This window comes from Lepisosteus platostomus, chromosome 6, assembly GCF_059453375.1.
Source record: "Lepisosteus platostomus isolate fLepPlt1 chromosome 6, fLepPlt1.hap1, whole genome shotgun sequence".
Lineage (NCBI taxonomy): Eukaryota > Metazoa > Chordata > Actinopteri > Semionotiformes > Lepisosteidae > Lepisosteus > Lepisosteus platostomus.
The window spans coordinates 44,276,793-44,292,923 of NC_142616.1; the positions used below are offsets into that span (position 1 = coordinate 44,276,793).

The 16,131-nt window shown below is 43.6% G+C and overlaps 1 protein-coding gene across 7 annotated transcripts in view; it reads left to right on the top strand.

The window, feature by feature from the left end:
- The first annotated feature begins 666 nt into the window (after window positions 1–666).
- The window catches only part of LOC148661775 (uncharacterized), a 29,619-nt gene continuing 14,154 nt past the window's right edge, over window positions 667–16,131 (top strand). Inside the window, exons 1-8 of one of the 7 annotated variants that reach the window (XM_088636014.1) lie at window positions 667–911; window positions 8,258–8,301; window positions 10,054–10,232; window positions 10,920–11,031; window positions 11,372–11,766; window positions 13,886–14,038; window positions 14,375–14,429; window positions 14,993–16,095. In XM_088636014.1, coding sequence (XP_088492140.1) covers window positions 10,920–11,031; window positions 11,372–11,766; window positions 13,886–14,038; window positions 14,375–14,429; window positions 14,993–16,095 — 1,818 coding nt within the window. In that variant the 5' untranslated portion in view covers window positions 667–911; window positions 8,258–8,301; window positions 10,054–10,232. Of the gene's footprint in view, window positions 912–8,257; window positions 8,302–10,053; window positions 10,233–10,780; window positions 11,032–11,371; window positions 11,767–13,885; window positions 14,039–14,374; window positions 14,430–14,992; window positions 16,096–16,131 lie in introns of all 7 variants that reach the window. The other 6 variants (XM_088636013.1, XM_088636019.1, XM_088636015.1 and 3 more) reach the window with 6 other exon arrangements.

The following is a 16,131-nucleotide window of genomic DNA, read 5'->3' on the forward strand; positions in this document are numbered from 1 at the left end:
TTCGCCTTGAACAGCGAAGAGAACCTCACGGGAATTGAAGGTAATTCCTACCCCCTGCAGTAGGTGGCAGTAGCGCCTGGATTGAGGTTTCGTATCTGGCTGCCTACACACCTCTTTGTCAGTTAAGTCTCCTGCGTTGTTTGGCATGAGCTGCTGTTCCAGCGCACTGCCCCCCCAGGAGATGCGTCATCTGCGCGGACTGTTTTCCCTTCAGCTCTATTGAGTATCCATCAATACGAATAAGGATTTTCCAGTACCCAGAAAGAAATTTGACCAATAGAGCCTCGGAACAACAGGATTCCCCGAGATAATTACAAATCCGAACTCATTAAATAACATGATATCTTTGTTCTTTTATTTTTCATGTATGATCGAGTTTAGATAATACTGAATTTCCTCCTTATGGACATTAAAAGAGGGAGGTAGCACCGGATCAAAAGTTTCGTGCATATGATATGTATCTACCAATTATTAATAACAGATTTATTATGAATACATTTCCGGTGGTACATCTTACAAAACAAAACATCAAAGTCCTCACATCTGAAGTTTTACATGTCTGCGTAGACTTTGACCGCTCGAGGCTGGGAGAGCCAGTGACGTCACTTCCGAAGACTCTCACGCACAGGGCGAACTCGGGCGGGTTTTGCGCAGAAGCTGCGCCAGTCCCGCGCGACGCGAGCGCGGTTGTCAGCTCTCCATTTGCCCAGATCTCTTACGTCATCGGCTCGAAACCAGCACCGAAAATATGGCGGCTGCGGGGCTGTCCAGAGAGCAGTGAATTGAGGGCGGGAGAGGGGTTAATTCATTTTTGAGAGAAAGAACCGAGACTCGGAATGGGTACAGGAGTTTTCTAACTCCTTTTTTCCCCCCACAATGAAAGAGAGAAAGCCGCTGGGGCAAACTGGAGGGTAAGTCATTTCAGCACTGAAATGTGTGGAGTAGCAACGGAAGCTTTGCGGCACAACTGAGCTGCGTCTGTTGTGTAGTTGTTGGAAAGCATTTACGCTGGCCATAACAAGTTAAATAGACCGAGCGTTTCTTCTTTTTTCTCGTCCATGACTTGTGAGCTGACCTTTGCTGACTTGGACAGCGGTGCTGTTTCTGAAGAAGCTCCTGTTCCGTGTTTAGGGTGTAGTCCTACATGTACCCCACTGCAAGTTGAAGCACCGGTTGGCGGTGGTTGGCCGGTGTGAGGCTGTTCTCCCGCCAGGAGAAGTCAGAAGTAAAGTAGTGTGCCGCCCGGATGGACACCGTTATCCTCGTGTGATTTCAGCTGGGAAATCTGCTTTTGCGTTGCGTTTCGGATGACGACAGTGGTTTGTTTTTGTGTGTGGCTGTTTTCCTCGTGTGATTCGAGCTGGGCAAGCTGCTTTTGCGTTGCGTTTCGAATGGCGACAGTGGGTTGTTTTTGGCTGCGGAGCACAACCCATTCACAGTTGATCATCCTGACCAGCCTAGCTTGTGACTGTCTCGGTGGGGGGGGGGGGGTGTGGTGTGTGCGCGCTTGATCACTTGATGCTTTGTCTATGAGGTGCCACTGCGCATATCCTGACTGCTTGTCGTTTTTCCACACTTACTGCTTATTGTCCCGGCAGGGCCCCCCGTGTCGCGCGGGACAGGGGGCTCCGGTCCTTCCAGTTCAGTTCAGTACAGGCGGCGCTCCAAACTCTCGCCAAACCGAAACCTATCTCTGAGTCACGGGGTGCCAGCAGGAGAGAATACCCTGGCCAGGTCACCAGACCTTCTCAGGATACACACAGACCTGGACAGTATGTTTTTAAAAGTTGAGAAAATCCGTGCGTATATGTGTAGAAACTTAACACAGAGAGTACCCAAAGTCCAGATCTGTGAGCCAGTAGTGCTGTCACAGCACTGTGCCACAGTAAACTTTATTTTGGATATATAGCTTTCTTTTAAAAAGTCTAATCATTTTTTTAAAGATCTTACCCGATTACATGCAGTGTTTTATTTGATATATAAAACCAGGAAAGCTGGAGGAAGGGAGTTGTGTGATGAGCTACCTGTTAGTTGTCGTGGTCTTGTCTTAAGTCACCTTGTTTACTGCTGATAGCATGTTTTCTGCTGCTGTTTTAAAATGAGTGAAGTTTTTGTTGTTAAGCTCTGTCTCTGTTGCCAACTTAGAGATGTTAAATTTTATCAGAGATGTCTTGGAGGGTAGGTTGCACTTATAAATGAGTCAGGTGACTAGCTATTTTATGGGCTGATATATTTCTGCAGATAAGGAGAACAGAATTTGACAACATAGTGGCTTAATCCCAGTCTGTCCCCTTCATCCATCCATTTTCTTGCTGCTTTTTCCAATCCGGGGTCACAGGTAATCTGGAGTCTATCCCAGCAAACAGCGGGTACACACACGTCTTTCGCAGGGCACGCACACGCATACACTCACACCAGGGCCAGTTTTCCCAGAAGCTAATTTACCTGTGACCTGTGTCTTTGGACTGTGGGAGGAAACCCACTCAAACACAGGGAGAACATACAAACTCCACACAGATAGCAGCCCAGGAACTGAGCCAAGGGCTCCAGCGCTGTCAGCTAGCAATGCAACCCACTGCACTGCCAGGCTACCCTCCATCATCTTCAGCACCATATAAAAGCACACAGGAAAATACCACGCCTGTCTGTGTAGACCTTTACTGATGTAAAATCAGCTGTGTATATAAATCGGGGTGCTGGTCGTGTCCTTCTGGAGATGTGATCTTTGCTGGCTGTGGTTAGGCTGATATGGTTATTTGCCCATCTTGAGCTTTTAGCCTTCACTTGATGCCACTGGGAGGAAACAGGGTCTGAAGATGGCTGATTTGGATACATGGCAGAATAATCGCTGAAATGCTTTGATAGAAAATTAGCTTTGTGATTCTTGAGCAAGTGTACAACTTGTACCCACTGGGTTTGGCAGAGAGCCTGGTTATGACGTTATGTGAGGAGCTGGCCTTGGCGTTATACTTTGACTGGTCCTATTGGGAAATAGCCGCCTTTAAGCAGGAGTCTTTGGCGGGGTTGGAGTTTCATTTCTCTGAAAATGAGTTTTCTCTTTGGAGCTAGTTCAAAATATTGCTCAGCAGCAGAGCCGGCCGTAGCTGGGATGGGGAGGGGTTTGTGCACAGGTTTGTGCTTGGCACCGAGGTGAAGAAATATTCAGGTAACACGTTAGAGGACTGACCCAGCAGCCTTTTTTGGTTTTGTTATTCGTTTTGTCAGCCTCATAGCCACAGAGCGAACCTGTTGAGGTGCTCAGCACAAAAAGATACAAATGAGTAAAGTACTGGGATCCAGGTGGTGAGGGTGCAAGCCAGGCTTATGTCGCCTTGTTGTGATCAGTTATCCCCCTTGTGGAAGCACATGTTTGGGAGAACGCTGCTGGGGTTTGGATTGGGATTGGCCGGCCAAGTCCTGGGGCTCCAGCGATCGCTGCATCTTCCCGGTCACCTGCGGGCTGGTGGTGGAGTAGGTGAGGGTTGCTGTCAGTGACGAACCTGCTCTACTTCGGGATCGGAGTGTGTACTGAGTCTGAGGATGAAAGAGGGGCTGGAGGGAGTCTTGTCTGCTGTTCCTCCTCTCCATATGGGTGCAGAAGTGACTGTTGTGACAGAACGCTATGTTTGCTGGTTCAGAAGCCTTTTGACATACAATTGACAAAGAATGGGAAATTCTAAGTTATTTCTGACTCCCAAGAATCTCCGCTTTATTCATCTTAAGTAATGAGCTAGAGTATTTGTTCAGGAATAAGAAATGTGCTGTATTACTTTGGCGGAAGGTTCTGATATTAAATGTTTTTCGGGAGGTTTAGGGATGCTGAATAACCTTGGCTGGGCTCTCTACATCTGCTTGAGTTATGCATTTCGTGGTGGAGGATGAGTTCTTACTAGTGTAGAATAAAAATCCCCTGGAGACCTTTTTGCTGAGCAGAAGAGGAGTTTATTGTATATTTAGCCAAAGAGAAGCACCCTCCTTGCAATTAGGAAGATGGTTCCAACAATAAAAGTTACAGCTGACCTTTTATACACTTACTTGATAAGGAATACAGAGAGCTTAAGTCTCAAAAAGGAAAGAACTTCAGTCTTAATTAATTTAATTAATTTCTATTGGTTAAGCAAACTTCTGCTTTAATCTGAAGATGTCTACACAACTAAGCTATATCAGTGTTTTCTTCAAGCAGGTAGTTATTATTCTCCACAAAATAATTATTTGGGATTCTTAAAACAATCATTCTTTGTGTCTGCGGGTCCCTCGTCCTATCAGCAGGAGATACTGAAATGTTGAGGCTGGCATTTTGCTGAAATAGAGAAAGAAATAATTTTTCACTAGATATCACTGTGTTACAGTGTTGGGATGATGGTTACTGGACACGCAGGAAAGCATGACTTCTCCATTGGACCAAGGCAATAAATAGTCATATCTCTATATGATTTTACTCATTTGCAGTGAGAACCTAGAGAGAGCTCATTGACAGTAGGACATTCATAGGAGCTACTTGAGTGAAGTGCCTTGCTCAAGGCTATGCCAACAGCACCTCTTCGGTTCCGAACCCTCGCCACTCCTTCAAGATGAAACCTCCAAAGGGATTTTAAAGAGGATGTGAATGATCCCACATGAAATTCCCCAAAATTCTTCACCTTTTTGTCGCATGCAAGATTTAAATAATCATTCTGGTAAATTCTGGTCAAGAAAGTCCAAGATAACACTAATTATTTACATAAAGCTATGTTAATTACAAATAATGGATATTCTAGTAAATCAAAAATGTTTTCCAAGGTAATTATTCATAACAGTATATATACATTCTGGTAAAACAAAACGTTTTCTTCTTTGAGGTCTGGGTCTCAAGTGACGGTTCTCAGAATGAAAATCAGAAAATAGTAAAAAACCACCAGATCTTCAGCGACTTACCAAGCCAGAGAGAAAACGCAGTACGGTATTAAAGTGAATCTGCAGTATTTGCGTTCCTTTTTTATAGTACCATTAGCAAATTTTTAAATGTGTAAAAAATTGCTTTTAAGAAAGCACTGCAGCGCAGGTGGTGATTATGAGGGCAATGAAAACAATGTGAATCGCAACCACAAGCCATTTCTACACTGGTTAATTTCATCTTGCTGCTATCTGAAAGCTGCTTGTTCCTGCGGAGGAGTTCCAGAAGGCTGTCCTGGAAATGCTGGCTGCACGATGGGCCTGGAGTCAACCGCACAGGCAATTTTAGCGAAAGCATTTAGCACAGTGTTTGGAGTGTGGGAAGGAACTGGAGCACATAGCCACAGGGAGAATATGCAAAAGCGCGGCTGGTTTAACTGCCTTAAAAAAAATTTGGTGCGGTGCTTATGCAGAACTCTCAACGGGCAGCACTCAGTTGGGCCAGGGCTATTTCTACGCTGTTCCAGCCACTGTGTCTGTTGTTGCCACTTCAAACAGTCTGAGTGGAGGAGTCAAAGGCCTCCTCCCCCTCTGTCAATACCTGACCTTCTGTGAGATTCATCTTTTGCCAATAATGCCAGCTCTTGTTGTGGAGGGAGAAATGTGCAGCAGTGTTCCACACCTCAACGATGGCCAGAAACAACACACAGTGTCACAGAAATGGCTGGGATTGAGGGGAACCTGTGTTCCACACCACAGGCACGGAGATGGCTGGGAATAAAGTGCACTAGTGTTTCTCACCTTGGTTGCGGAGGTGACTGGCAATGAGGGGCACCAGTGTTCCGTGCTGGGGAGATGGCTGGGAATGAGGGGCACCAGTGTTTCGTGCTGGGGGGATGGCTGGGAATGAGGGGCACCAGTGTTCCGTGCTGGGGAGATGGCTGGGAATGAAGGGCACCAGTGTTCCGCTCTGCGATGGTGGCTGGGAATGAGGGGCACCAGTGATCCACGCCGTGGAGGTGGCTGGGAATGAGGGGCACCAGTGTTCCGTGCTGGGGAGATGGCTGGGAATGAGGGGCACCAGTGTTCCGCTCTGCGGAGGTGGCTGGGAATGAGGGGCACCAGTGTTCCGCTCTGCGGAGGTGGCTGGGAATGAGGGGCACCAGTGATCCACGCCGTGGAGGTGGCTGGGAATGAGGGGCTCCAGTGTTCCGCTCTGCGGAGGTGGCTGGGAATGAGGGGCACCAGTGTTCCGTGCTGGGGAGGTGGCTGGGAATGAGGGGCACCAGTGATCCACGCCGTGGAGGTGGCTGGGAATGAGGGGCACCAGTGATCCACGCCGTGGAGGTGGCTGGGAATGAGGGGCACCAGTGTTCCGCTCTGCGGAGGTGGCTGGGAATGAGGGGCACCAGTGTTCCGCTCTGCGGAGGTGGCTGGGAATGAGGGGCACCAGTGGTCCACGCCGTGGAGGTGGGTGGGAATGAGGGGCACCAGTGTTCCGCTCTGCGGAGGTGGCTGGGAATGAGGGGCACCAGTGTTCCGTGCTGGGGAGGTGGCTGGGAATGAGGGGCACCAGTGATCTGCGCTGTGGAGATGGCTGGGTTTCCATTTAGAATTTTTTTTTCCCAAGAGCTAGAAAAGGAAGTTGGTAGAGACAGTGCTTGACCTGCACCATGAATGCTTCTTCTGATTCTGCTGATGTGGGGAAAAACACCTATATACAGTTATTTTCAGCTCAAACTCTGATTCTTAAAATTAAGTTGCATAGCTTGCATGTTGCATGTGGTTATAGACTCACTTTGCAGAGTTCAGCATATCAAAGGACTTTCCAAATGTTAGTCCTTTCTTTAAGGTGTTCTTTTGAATTTTAGTTGTTTTTTTGAATTTATCTGACCATATGAAGTTTTATTTTATGACATTCATAAGATTTGTCATTTTTGAAGCAATGACATGTTTCAGCAAAGGAAGAAAGAACTATGTACTGTGTTTCTAGATCATTTAAGCAGTATCTGTATACATGTATGCGTTTTTCTCTAACTTTGTTTGTTCCCCAGTTCACATGTTCTCAAAGTGTTCCTTCTCTTGCAGAGTAGATGTATGAACAGTGGAAACTGGCTCTGTTTACTTGTTTACTGGGGTTGAACTGTTCTGGGTTTCACAAGGTGCAGTAAGGATTTTGCTTGTGCAAATGTACTGCTTTAAAAACGCTAACAACTTTGAAGAGACAAATGGCTGGTTTTAATGTATAAGTGAAACACTCATTCTGAAAACACCTTTATTTAAGGATTATTTGCCTCGTGATTTGCAAATCACCTGTTTGAGGTGACCAAAGACTTCTCTAGTAGATTGTGAACATCATGAAAACTGACTGCATTTTTTCAGTGAAGGGTGGTGGTGCTGAAGTTAACAAGTGGGCTGCACTTTTCATTTTTGAAATGACTTCAATTTTTAGCATTCATGAGTGTTTAAGTATAGAGATTCCATGTCTTTAACACAACAGAAAATCACTTGACACGGCCATCTTTCTCTTTAAAACCTTTGCACTGTACATAAATGCAGTGCCTTTAGTGTGATATTTCAGTACAAATGCTATGGAATTTCTTAGCTTTGGCCCTCACTTGGTGTGGTTTACTTTCTGTACTGAAGCCTTTTAGACTAAACCGTAACAATGAGCTTGTGTGCTGATTTGCATACTGTAGAGTGAACTCCAGTGCTGTCAATGATGTGCAGGTATCTAATTGTGAGCACATATTCACTCTGCAGCACATGCTGATTGAATGTCCTTTATTTCATTTGAGCCAGAAGGTTTCCTGATCACCTTGTCCTTAACACAACATTTCTATTGTTCTGTGGGACTTTGTTACAGCACTGGAAAGAGCAAGCATTCGCATCAGCACTGATCTTTCACATTACTGACTTAAACTTATTCGTACTGTTGATGCCTTGACTATTTCTGACTCCATTTGAAACTCTGCATGCGTTTGAGCAGGTTGAACTAGTCAGAGAGCCAAAACACGTGAATTACGCCATCTGTGGTGTAACATAGTAATATTTATTGTTTTCTGGCCCGAGCCCAGCTTCCCCATCCCTGGGTGCTGCTGCTTACTGTCCTGACTCTTTTGTGAAATGTACAGAAGAAATAATTTCCTGACAATGGTGTGAGACACTTTGAGATAATGAAAGAAAATATAGTATGTCTGGTTCAGAAAATTAAAATGTGACGTTTTATTAATTCAGGAAGTTCTAGGTTAACTTACAGGTCTCTGCATGTCCTAGCTTCTGCTCACAGGTTATTAGGTTAGCCTCGGTTTTGCAAGTCTCTAGATTTTAGGCTGTTTAGACTTGGATGCAGTAAGACATCTATTTGTGTTTCTTTGTGTTTCAGGAATCGAGCCATTACAGATTTCTACAGACCCAAAAGTAGTTCAGGTATGTATTGGTTTTTGGTTTTTGTTCGTTAGAGTGTGAATTAAAATAATAGTAGTAATAATAACTCCATACTTCACTATAGTGCTTTTTATCCCAAATAATCCCAAAGTTCTTTACATATATCAGGGGAAGCACTCTATCCAGCACTGCAGTGGTGATGTGTGGCAGGCATTTAACACTCCTGCTCTTTTGAAAAGTTCCTAGAGGAGTCCCTAATAGCACAGTGTTTTCTGTCATCGTACAGAGGTGTGGAAACTCTTATCCTGATATTATAGTTCGAGTAGATAGCTGTGTCATAATGCATAGACTGCAAACAAGTAAAAGTTATTCCATGCTGAAAAAAGAAGAAAAGAAACACAGTGTTTTGGCTGTGGAGCCTTTTTCGGGGGTGGGCCTTCTTCAGGTAATACCCGAAGTAGGTTCCACAGCTGAAACATTGTTTCTTACTTCTCTTTTCAGCATGGAATAAACCTTTACTTGTTGTTGTTGTTGTTCTTATTATAGCACCTTTAAAAGTGGCTTTTCAAAGCACTTTACTGAACAACAACAATAACAAAGGAAGAAATAGAACAGTATATGGGGGTATGAAATACAGAGACAAGCCAAGGGCACACAGTACCAGTTAAATAAAAGACCTTTTACAGTATGTTCAGAATTCGGCAGCCAGAATCCTGACCAGGTCTAATGCAAGTGATCACATTACTCCTTTCTTGGAAACCTTGCACTGGTTTCCTGTCAGGTTTCATGTCAAGATGGGAGAGCAACACCTACTGGTCCACCAGCACCATTACAGGTGCAGCCTGTTTTCCTTGGAAGTTTCCTATCCCAGTCCCGTCAGGGCCAGCCTAGCTAGGCTATGGAGATCTGATGCGATGAAATGGTTAATGTTAAAGACAAGTATTAAAATAATTTTAATAGTTAAAATAAATAAACACTTATAATAAGGCATGTTAAAATACCTGGAGCTCAGCCTTCCAGGCCTTCTTTGCCTTGCCACACAACATTAAACCCAGCAGAGTACCAGGCTCCTGCCGGCTCTGCTGTGGAACATAAGATTTTAGAAGATCGTGTGCCCAGTGCTCATCCACTGTGCTCTGGTGCTTCGGGGGTCGCTGCAGTAACAGCCGATCTGACTGAGGGGATTCTGAAGGGGGAGAGGTGGATGAAAATAATTTGTATTCCCAAAATAAAAATAAATGGTAATATTGTCTTTCCAGCAGAGGGTACTAGTATATCGGGCAAAAAGAAAGACTATCATTTTTATGTCCAGTGTGGTCAGAGGAGCCTGCAAGCTCGGTTTGAGGGTAGTATCCTGCTGGAGCAGGGAGCTGGCACAGCCCTCAGCTGCTCACTGGCAGCCACGTGCAGACCGCTGGGCAGCAGCCTTGAGGGTGCTTTCAAGCTGTAGCCCCGTGACATCTTGAAAATGGATGTAGTAGCCTTGAAACCCAGTATAAAAACTAAGAAGGAAGTCAGAGGCAGACTATAAACACTTGACTTCCACAGATGTGGCAACACGCAGGGGAGGTGTGACATTGTGTGGTGCAGAGGCCCCGCACTGCAGAACCTCAGAGATACAAACACCGCAGTCTCAGGCCTGGGAGGAGTGACAGTGACAGGAGAATAAACCTAAGGAAGTAACTTGTTATGCAAGCGTGAATGTGTTATTATAGTTTAATACAGCACTCTTTTGTTTTTAGCAGGTCATTTTACAATAGTAAAACTCTTTGTTCTTTCATCTTCCGTTTGCAGCAGACATTGCAATGGGTAGATTTTGTTTTTTCACGGATAATGGAACAGTAACAAAATATCTGAATGACGGCAGGTTTCACTTAAACAGACAAGCTCGGGAGGCATCTTTAAAAACTGAATATTCATTGTAAGTAAAGTTTACACAATGAATGGAAAGTTGAGCATAAGTACTTGACAAGGTAAGGAATTTCCATCCACATACTACAGTTAAAATAAGATGGTAAATGTATGCATTCCAAAATTATGAAGTTTTTTGGCCTGTATGAATGAGTTTATCAATTTTCAGTCATAAGGATTTATGAAAGGACATCCCATTTACTATTTTGTAGTTTTAAACAATTCAGAGTTACAGACCTTCTTCATTTCCAGGTTTTTGCAGCTCTGCAGTTCTGCTATATTTGTGTTTTTAGATTGAAAAAAACACAAGGATTGGACATTCCTGTGTTATTGAATATGTTCTGAGCAACCTAGCCCTCTGTAAGCTATATTTTCATACATTTATACCTTGAGTTCTCTTGTTAGAGTCAATTAGACTCAAAATTGCTATAATTGTTGCTCAGAAAGATCTTGATGGTTACAGTGTTGGTAAAATGTCTTCACCCTGGTGTTAGAAGGCAAAAAGTAAACTTCAGCATACAGGTCTGAAGAGCTTACTAAGGCACATAGAAGAGGTGCAGTCCTGTTTATTCATTTCTCTCTCTAACAGCACTTCCCTTTTTTGTTTTAGAGCTAGCGGTGAGCTGTAGGAATCAACATGCTTTCATGTTAAAGTCTAATGAGCAACCTAGAGTGATTCATGCCAGACTGGAACTGATAGATCTCTTGCATGACGTGCCGACCAGAACCCCCACTCTCACTTTACACAGATGACCCACCAGGAGCAAGAGGGTTGCCTCACCATCCAAGACAGTGGCACTCCCCCAAAAATAAAAACGATGACTGACCTCAGTCGCCTCCGAAACTACCTCTCCAACGTGGGTGAGACACAGTACATACACATTATAGCAGTACAGCTGCCTCAAATCACACTAACACCACACAGTACCCTCTGCTGCAGCTCTTATCTCAGATTATTCTTCTGGCTCCTTTTGCCTTTCTATAGAAGCTTGCATATTGTTTCTATGCTGAAACAACTTTGTGATATTTTGTTTTTTTCCCCTTTTTGTTCTTCTTGGCCTTTTGTTTTGGTTTAGCAGATCATAATTCATGGATCCCTCTTACCAACCTTTTTGTTTTCTCACTGTTGTGTAATTGTTTGCGGGTGATAATAGAGTGTGCTTAGTTTCTGACTGTTTGGCTGTGTTTTGTGGCCCTACAGTGAAAGATCTCATCCCGCTTGGTACTCCCCGGCGCCCGAGCAGTGATGCCAAAGCGAATATCTACACCAGACCAGGCATCCGGCCCTCTGATCCCCCTATGAAACCCAGACCAAGTGACACTCTCCCAAGGCAGAGTGTGCCCACCAGAAGCCCGGTCACAGAGCAGTTCAGTAGAACTACACTTCAGGATGATACACCGCCAAGCTGTGGGTCCACAGGAAGACATGCCAAAGTCCCCAGCGTGGTTGTGAAAAAGGTCCATCTTCCTACTTCATATTCGTCGTTCAAAGTTGGAGAGAATGACAAGATCACCCCCTTCTCCCCGAAGGCAGAGCCGTCTGTCCACAGGAATGGCCATTGTGGTGGCATGAATGGAGAGCAGATGATCATCCAGGTAATGTGTTGAGCCCCTGGTCTCCAACAATGCAAAGATGCTGCATGTTAGAAATCAGCAGTGTATCTTCCCTGTTTGTAGTCAGAAATATGCATGTTAGGTGCAGATGTAATTCTGACTATGTGCAGCATTGTCCGAAATCTAAAATATGTGTTCTGAGATACAGATGCAGACATCTACATTGTGTGTCAAAACTCACTTTTTTTAATGTGGCTGGTTTCACAGAAATTGTCAGTAAAGAATGGATTTCACAGAGTGACTATAAAACAAAATCAAAACAGAAATTGGTAATATTGCCATAAAAATATATATTATACATAGTGGTTTCAAAACAAGTATTTAAAAGCAAATAAACATGTAAATATAAAAAAGGACAGATTAAAATGAACATTTTGAGTGGCAATCTGAATGACTGTGTCATGTACTGTAAATTTGATTTAAAAATGCATTTTAAAAATAGTGCCTTGTTCCCAATGTATTGAAGCTACATTGTTAAAATTAATTTAAAATAACTTTTTTAACATTCAGATTTCTAAGTTTTTGTCTTTTTACAGTCCAAGGCATTTTCCCTGTGTGAGAAACACCTTTCTCGATGAATTTCTGTTTTTTCAGATGTGAAATTTCCCGCCTGTTGTTCCCAGATATGCTCCCTGCTGTACTGTCCATCAATTAGAAACTACCCTTCTCTTCCTGATAGCCCTTGCTATTCTGCTGGCTTTTTATACCCAGTTCATTCCAAGCAATGCTTTGTAGACATGTGATGAATTTTAAAAAAATTTGCTTCTCAGTTTAATATCTGATATGTCCCCAGCACAAATGCATGAGTTTAAAAGCTATAGAAAACTCTTTTAGATGGTTGAACACTTTTTATGTATGAAAAATGGGTTCTATTTCTTATTGCTTCTCCTTACTGCTAGGGCACACAAGTGTTTTCTCGCAGGGATTCATTTTTATTTTTTCTCTCTTTCTCTAGCTGTGGTTCAGAAATTCCTTTTGAAGATGATACAATTCCTTTTTTATTTTTAAAGAGTCATTTTAAAACGAAACACAAAGTATCATAGCATGTAGTTTTTATTTGCATGTGAACCAAGTACATGGACAAGAAAATTAAGTTTCCCCAATGTGTCACAAACGCGAATATCCACTGTTCAATAGTGTACATCAACTTCAGTATGTGTCATTCTTGCAAACTGTCTTAATCTATATGCTATTACAGTCTTTACACTAGTTTTGCAAACGATCATTAAAATTAATTTTAATTAAAATATTTTGAGTGGTGAATACTGTACCAACAGCAAATTGCAATATTAACAATTAAATATTGTGATCTTAATTTGGTGCAGACTTTTATAGTACCTGACAAAGTAATTCAAATCACAACTCAGACCTTTTCCTCTTGCCTCTTTTTTTCGTGTTTGCTTGCTTTTAAATACAATATTTTTAAAGATACTATGTATAATTGTATAATTAAAAATACTAAATTAGCCATTTCCTAAATATTTGTTTAAATACAATTACTAATACTTCTGGACACTGTAATTAAAAAATGATAATTCTATTGTTGTTGCACAGTATTGTGACAACTCATTTTGTAATGCAAGTAATGTTGTAACATCAGATCTCAACAATGTAATCACTGGATTTCATGAAATAGTTTTTTACTAATAAAGTATGCATACATTATGATTAGTGCAGCAAAGCACTAATGGTTTAATATATATTTTATACTGTGCAGTTTTAGAGAGTAGTGTAGTCTTGAATAAGCCATAACGCGCAGCTGTCCAGGTCACCATGGTGACACCTTGCTCATTTTAGATGGCTGCATCTGTATGTGGTGTTCTAATACCCAGAACATCAGCCTGCCTGCTAGTCTTCAATGACAGGCCTAGTAATTGATGACAACTTTCTGTTGGGTTGGAGTCAGAAGCCTTCTTAAAAACCAGGGATTCTGGTTAGAAGTTTTGTTTCCCTCTTGGACTAAAATAACCTTTTTATTTGTGGAAGAAAGTTTCCCTCGTTGCTGCGGGCAGATAATATTGGCTGTCTGAGATAGAGGCCCACTGGCACTCTCCTCTCGTGTCCTTGACTTCTGATCAGTCCTTCAAAACTGTTGTGCCAGGTGGGACCCGAGCGAAGGAGCCCCAGTAGCACCGTCTTGGACGAGTACCACAGAGAAAGGAAGGAGAGGTGGAGGCTGAAGAGGTATCACCAGTCAACGGCCAGCCCTGGGTCGCCTCACCGCTGGGTCAGTCAGCATGAGTTCTTCTCTTCTGTAAGCAATCTAAGGAGCAAATTCATGCATTTCCTTTAGCCAAATGTGGATGAAGACTTTTCCAGTGATTAAAACCTGCAGGTTCAGGTTCCAAGTGAAGAGATTGTTCTGTAGTGTTTTTCTCCTTACGTTGTTGGCAATCAAGTGTTTCCCTTCTTGTTGTGTGATGCTTGTGATTCATGTTGATGCTTAAGGAAGAAGTGTTTTATAGGCTTAAGGATTGAATTGTGATGTACTTTGTAGGTGGACTTTTTGCTTTTAGATCTTATTTGACCTCGGTGTCTTGTGTGTTGTATGGTACACATTATGATAGAAATCTTCATTTTCCCCCTCCAGGAAAATGGGTCGTTAGAACACAAGAGATTATCTTCTGTTTCTAGCAAATCTCCAGGTGAGTATAAAAGAGCCTCTGTGCTGTTGGTGCTAGAATAATACATATTGCTGTCAGATTGTCTTTATAAATATCTCTAGGCTTGGTTCTCTTACAACAGTTGTATTCTGCATTGATTCCCTGGCTTTCACTATAGTGTTTTGTGGTGATTTGGTAGCTTGTTCAAGATCCTCAAATTTCATATCCAAGATGTCACATTTTATTGTATGTCACTTCTGTGTATGAAGTAATTTATTCTGATTGCCATTGGACTTTCAAAAGCAGAGAAAGCTTGTTAAAGGATAAGATGCAGGCTGATTTCACAAATGAGGTTACAAAGGAATATACAATTGCACAAGGTTTGGCACCCGGTGATTTAATTTACTAGAACATCTTTATTTGCGCTCTCCGGTATGTATAAGCATTCATTAAACATATAAGTGCTGTTTATTGGTATCTTAAATTGAGGCTTAAATAAATGTTCTTTTTCAGATACAGATCAGTTGTAGAATTTGTTTTTGGTAATGATTAAAGAACTAGTTGTCACATTACTTTTTTTTTTTACTTTTTTTACTCACCTTCAGATGGCAGTTCAGCTCTGTCTGCGAAGACTGCAGAGACTTTGCCGTGTGTAAATAAGCTGCCAACAAAGAACATCAAGAAACGTCTGTTCTGTTCTCCCTCCCCTGACCGTCACTCCCTGCCCTCAGTGGAGACATTTCATGGGAAGAGGAAGAGAGACCTGGTCTCGGATGCCGACGGCAGGGAGGGAAAGAAGCCTTGTCTCTCAGAATCTAGCAGAGGAGCCAGCGATGTGACCAAATCCAATAACTTGAGGCCGGATTTTGCCAAGACAGTGACGCCTTCCCACAGAGCTGCTGGCAGGCCAGCCCCTGTGGCGAAGTGTGCCAGCTGGGAGAACGAGCACTCTTCTGCCCGCTCCCTGCCCAGTGCGAGAGAGAGTCATGGGATTAACAGGGAGATGAAGGAGAACCATAGATCCCTTTCTGATGCCCTGAAACGAAAAGCAAAACCTATCGACCATAAAGAATTGAAAACTGTTTTGTTGCGTCGGATGGCTAAAGTGAGCAAAGGGGGATCGAGCCCTTCTTCCAGAGAGGAGGGCCCCAGGCGGCATTCAAATGTAGACACTGGAGACCGCGCTGTCACACAGGGGACCAGCTCCCGGCTGTCTCTCTCCAGCCCCGAGCACTGCCATGGTAATAACGACAGAGTAAAAGGGTCTTTGGGCGAGACTTTGTACAAGGGTTTGTTGTTTTCTCCCTCTGCCCTAAAGTCAGGACAGAGCCCTCCACCTCTGACCCAGCACTGCCATTCACCAGATCCTGAGCAGGACTCTCCTGGTGGCAATTCCAGTTCTTCTCCAGGAAAAAGCAATGGTAGTACTTTAGAGACTGAGGATCCTTCCACGACGCCACGCCCCCTTTCTGCCAGCACGGAGCACCAGGGCGGCCAAGGGAGAGGCTCCGAGGATAGGGCTTCTTTGGAAGAGTGGTGGGAAAGCATGGACATGAGTGTGAGCACCTGCCTGCCCAGCAGTGATAGCGAGAGTGAGGATGAGGGCCTGTTGTCTCTGGAGGAGCTCCTGGCCAGGAGCACCCGGCCCCCGGCCACACCAGAGAAGAGCTCCTACTCCGAGCCAAGCACGCCTGTGTCCTCTGCACCGGTAAGCACAGATCTCTTCACAGAAATGGTGATGATG